The sequence below is a fragment of the Quercus suber genome, unplaced genomic scaffold (assembly GCF_002906115.3).
Source record: "Quercus suber isolate HL8 unplaced genomic scaffold, Cork oak 2.0 scaffold_172, whole genome shotgun sequence".
Taxonomy (NCBI): domain Eukaryota; kingdom Viridiplantae; phylum Streptophyta; class Magnoliopsida; order Fagales; family Fagaceae; genus Quercus; species Quercus suber.
This window is the reverse complement of record NW_027069632.1, coordinates 304,488-308,363: the sequence shown is the minus strand read 5'-3', so window position 1 is coordinate 308,363 and position 3,876 is coordinate 304,488. Positions and strand designations below refer to the sequence as shown.

General features: G+C 33.7%; 1 protein-coding gene across 1 annotated transcript; it reads left to right on the top strand.

The window, feature by feature from the left end:
• Positions 1 to 2,123: 2,123 nt before the first annotated feature.
• LOC112038251 (thiosulfate sulfurtransferase 18) lies at positions 2,124 to 3,467 on the top strand. Its single transcript, XM_024071051.2, has 5 exons — positions 2,124 to 2,139; positions 2,330 to 2,409; positions 2,534 to 2,604; positions 2,746 to 2,799; positions 3,053 to 3,467. Exons 2-5 carry the CDS (start codon positions 2,391 to 2,393, stop codon positions 3,140 to 3,142), a joined length of 234 nt encoding a protein of 77 aa, XP_023926819.2. The 5' UTR covers positions 2,124 to 2,139; positions 2,330 to 2,390; the 3' UTR covers positions 3,143 to 3,467.
• Positions 3,468 to 3,876: the final 409 nt, after the last annotated feature.

The window sequence follows — 3,876 nt, the reverse complement described above, 5'->3', positions numbered from 1 at the left end:
GAAATTCAACCCCCATTAAGCTTTCTTTAAGCTTCCCTAAGCTCTCTGGAGCTCACTCAAAACCTTTCTCAACCTATAGTCACCATAACACCAACATTCACCACCTTGCTTACACCTTCTTACTCCATAAATGTCCCATAACTGACCAACCTAGCTACCCTCTTTGAAATTCAGGGTTTGTTTGCTATCTTGCTCGTGGTTTAGCCTCCCTCAAGCTCACCACTCATCATCCTTAGCCCACACTCATCTAATCTCGGATGTTCTCTTCCCTTTTTTCACACAAACATAGCCCATAAATGTCTCTCAACTAGTCATAAATAGACCACTCACAAAAAGCCTTGATCTTGGTGTCAATCCCATCTCACTCACTCAAAATAGCCCACATTCACCTGAGTCATGCCTTATAATTATACACTCACCAAAATCTTAATTTAATACTTGCTGCACTGAGCTGTGGATTTTTCTCTCCCTTCATTTCATCATATTTTTCCTCTTTTATTTGTAACTATGGAGCCTTTAATCCTTGTTTATTATTATTATTATGATAAAGAACATAATGTATTTGTAACAATTGAATTTTTCCCTCACATTGATGTAATGATAGCTGAAAGTACTATAAATTCCCCTGTCCAAGACACACAAGGACCCCCAAGAGTGAACACTTTCCTAAATTTATTTAATCATTGACTGCTGGACTCTAAGTATAATTTCACCCCTATCGCTGGAGATAATATCGTATCGCTAGCGGACTGATTTGAACTATGATGCCGTAAAAAGACTAATAATATAACAAACTAACAACAGTAACGTGTTTATTGTGCTTTGTTGTTGTCTTCTTGTTAGGCTGCAACCTCTATCTCTTGCTTAGGAAGACTTACACAACACTAAAAGCCTTTGGGCTTTACTTGAAGGGCCCATTGTCGAGTTTTGGCTTGGTTACTCTATATTCTATTTGGGAACATCAAAATTTTCCCCTCAACACCTACCAACCACTGTCTTGTATAAAGACACCATCTGCCTATACTCAACTCCCTGACGCACATCAGTCATTGCTATAGAAATTTCAAGCTCTACCATCCTCTATTGAAATACATCAGAAGCAGGTTGAAGTTGGTCAAAACAGTTGACTTCAATTCATCCATGTCAAATTGAATACTCGACACCCCACATTGGATATCCTCCACCCCAAACTGGATATCCTTCACCTAGTATTCAACATGACTGAAGCTTGCATTAGACTAATATGCCACATACCATCCAAGTGCAAACAACCCAAATCCAACCAAAGTGAACTCCAATTGAATCTTCTTTAAGATCTCTCTGTTTCAGGAAAGAATCGACCATAGCCCTCCTCCTCATTTTAGCCCTCTCAAGTAACTCATGGGCCTTTTGCTGTCCCCTACAAAACCCAGTCACAAGTCAATAAATACATAATGAAAAAGTGTCATAGAAACACTAAGATTGTATGTTTAAAAATCTACATTTCTATTACTATTCAAGTTAATTTATTTACTTTTATTTTTTATAATAAAAAAGTATGTATTTTATTACTGGACTTTTTTGTGGTATATGTTATTATTAACAAATATCTTACTGTTCCATCTTGAACATAAATTTCTAAATAATAAAGAGAATCTTAAATTAAACATACATTTCTACTTCGTAACCCTAAAACTTCAAGGAATAGCAGATAGAATCTTAAACTTAGATCTAAGGGTATGTTGGTTAACTATTATTTTCCTTGTTTGGTAACTAGAAACAATTAAAAAATAAGATTACTGACTAGACAAGTTATGACCATTACGTGACCAACCAAGTTGCGAATTACATTGGCAAATTGCTCTATTTTCTTGCTCTTCTTTTCAACCAGCTTTATTAATAAATTAATACGCACATTACTCTACTTTTCAAAACAAAACAATACTATTGACTAGGCAAGTTGCGACCATTTCACAACTTACATATACTTAAATATCAATCATATACTTATATATACTTAAATATCAATCAAAGAAAATGTGATTCGGACAGTGGTGGCGCCATGTTCATGTCAGGGTGTTCCTAGGAACACCCTGACCTGAAAAAAAAAAAATTTTATATATAATAATTAAATTTTTATTTCAAATATCTAGATGTTAGGTAAGTAAAAGGCTCTTTGTTTTTGTACTTTGATCCATGCATTTCTTCTTCAAATTACTGAAAATACTATAGATGTGATTTAACTGGATTTAAAAAAAAAAAAAAAAAAATTTAAGGGTCTTAACTTTAAAGTTCTGTTCATTGACTTCATTCTGAAAGAAATTTGAAACTTTATTCAAATTGTAAATAGGACTCTGGAAGAACACAAGAAAGGGCATGTGGGTGCAGATAAGATCTTGAACATTCCTTACATGTTCAATACACCAGAAGGTAATTTCAATTTCTAACAATGATAAGCCCCTTTATATGTGGGGTTTTTTTTTTTTTTTTTTTAAATTGTTTTTGTTTGAAAATTTTAAAGTCAATAAACAAATGATGAAACTTTGACCTTTAGGTATGGTGAAAAATCCTCAGTTCTTAAGCGAGGTTTCGTCTGCTTGCAACAAAGAGGACCAACTTATCGTGGTAAATTATATTGTTTCTTGATTTATACTGTATTAAATAGTAAAAAAAAAAAAAAAACCTTTAATATGGTCCAAGTTCTTCCTATCAAATATCATGGACATGTTCTTATCTTATATCTCTGTTGATGTTATCTCTGCATAGGGTTGTCAAGGTGGGGTCAGATCCTTGTCTGCAACTGCCGATCTTCTTAGCGCTGTAAGTCTTATGAAAATTAAATTGATTGTATATATCTTTCAATTATTAGCTGGTCAGATTTCATGCTTAATTAATAAAAAAGCTACTTGAACATCATAATTTCTGCAACAATTTTAAGAATTTCTTCATCTTGTTTACAATTTCTTCATCATATTTTGTTAACTGAACAATTAAAGAGAAAACTGAGGGTGTAAAAGAAAGGGTAATTCAAAAAAAAAAAAAAAAACTAACTTGCTAGTAAATGAGATGGCAGGGTTTCAAGCATGTGCGCAACATGGGAGGAGGCTATCTCGCCTGGGTGGAGAATGGGTTTCTTGTGCAAAAGCCACACGCTGAGCTGTGAGCTCTATAATTGTATAAAACAACCATAATTTGCGGCCACGAGCAAAACATTGTCGAATATGTACTTTTTTAAAAGAATAATTTCTGAGATATGTACTTAATTTTTTTAATAAACAGTAATATTTATTAAAATACACACAAATATTAGTATTTTAAATTAGGTTTATAATAGATTGCATAACTAGAATACAACTACAAAATGATCTAATACTTGTAATTGTAGACTGGGGTTATACATTACCACCCTATTGCACTTTGTAATATTCTCTGTAAGCTTATTTCTAAAGTTTTAGCAAATAGACTTAAAACAATTTTACCTTGTGTTATTTTTGAATCTCGAAGTGCCTTTCGATATAGTAAAGCGATCATTGATAACATTTTGGTCGCTTTTGAGACGTTGCACCATATGAAAAATCAAAAATCTAAGAAGGGGGTTTTTATGACTATGAAGTTAAATATGAGCAATGCGTATGACCGGGTCGAGTGGAGCTATTTAGTGAAGATTATGGAGAAAATGGGTTTTTGTGACAAGTGGGTATCTCTTGTCTTTGAGTGCATTAGCACTTTGTCATATTCCATTTTGGTGAATGGGGAGCCTAGGGGAGATATTTGGCCATTAAGAGGACTAAGGCAGGGGGACCTTTGTCTCCCTATCTTTTCTTGTTATGCTCGGAAAGGTTGAATAGGATGCTTCAAAAGACAGCTTTTGATGATTGTATAAGAGGCTTCTCTTTA

Bases quoted from the DNA above. Each gene is read 5' to 3' on its own strand.
- LOC112038251 (XM_024071051.2), top strand. The intron at 2,605-2,745 runs GTAAATTATATT...ATCTCTGCATAG, and splicing joins AAGAGGACCAACTTATCGTG to GGTTGTCAAGGTGGGGTCAG. The intron at 2,800-3,052 runs GTAAGTCTTATG...ATGAGATGGCAG, and splicing joins CTGCCGATCTTCTTAGCGCT to GGTTTCAAGCATGTGCGCAA.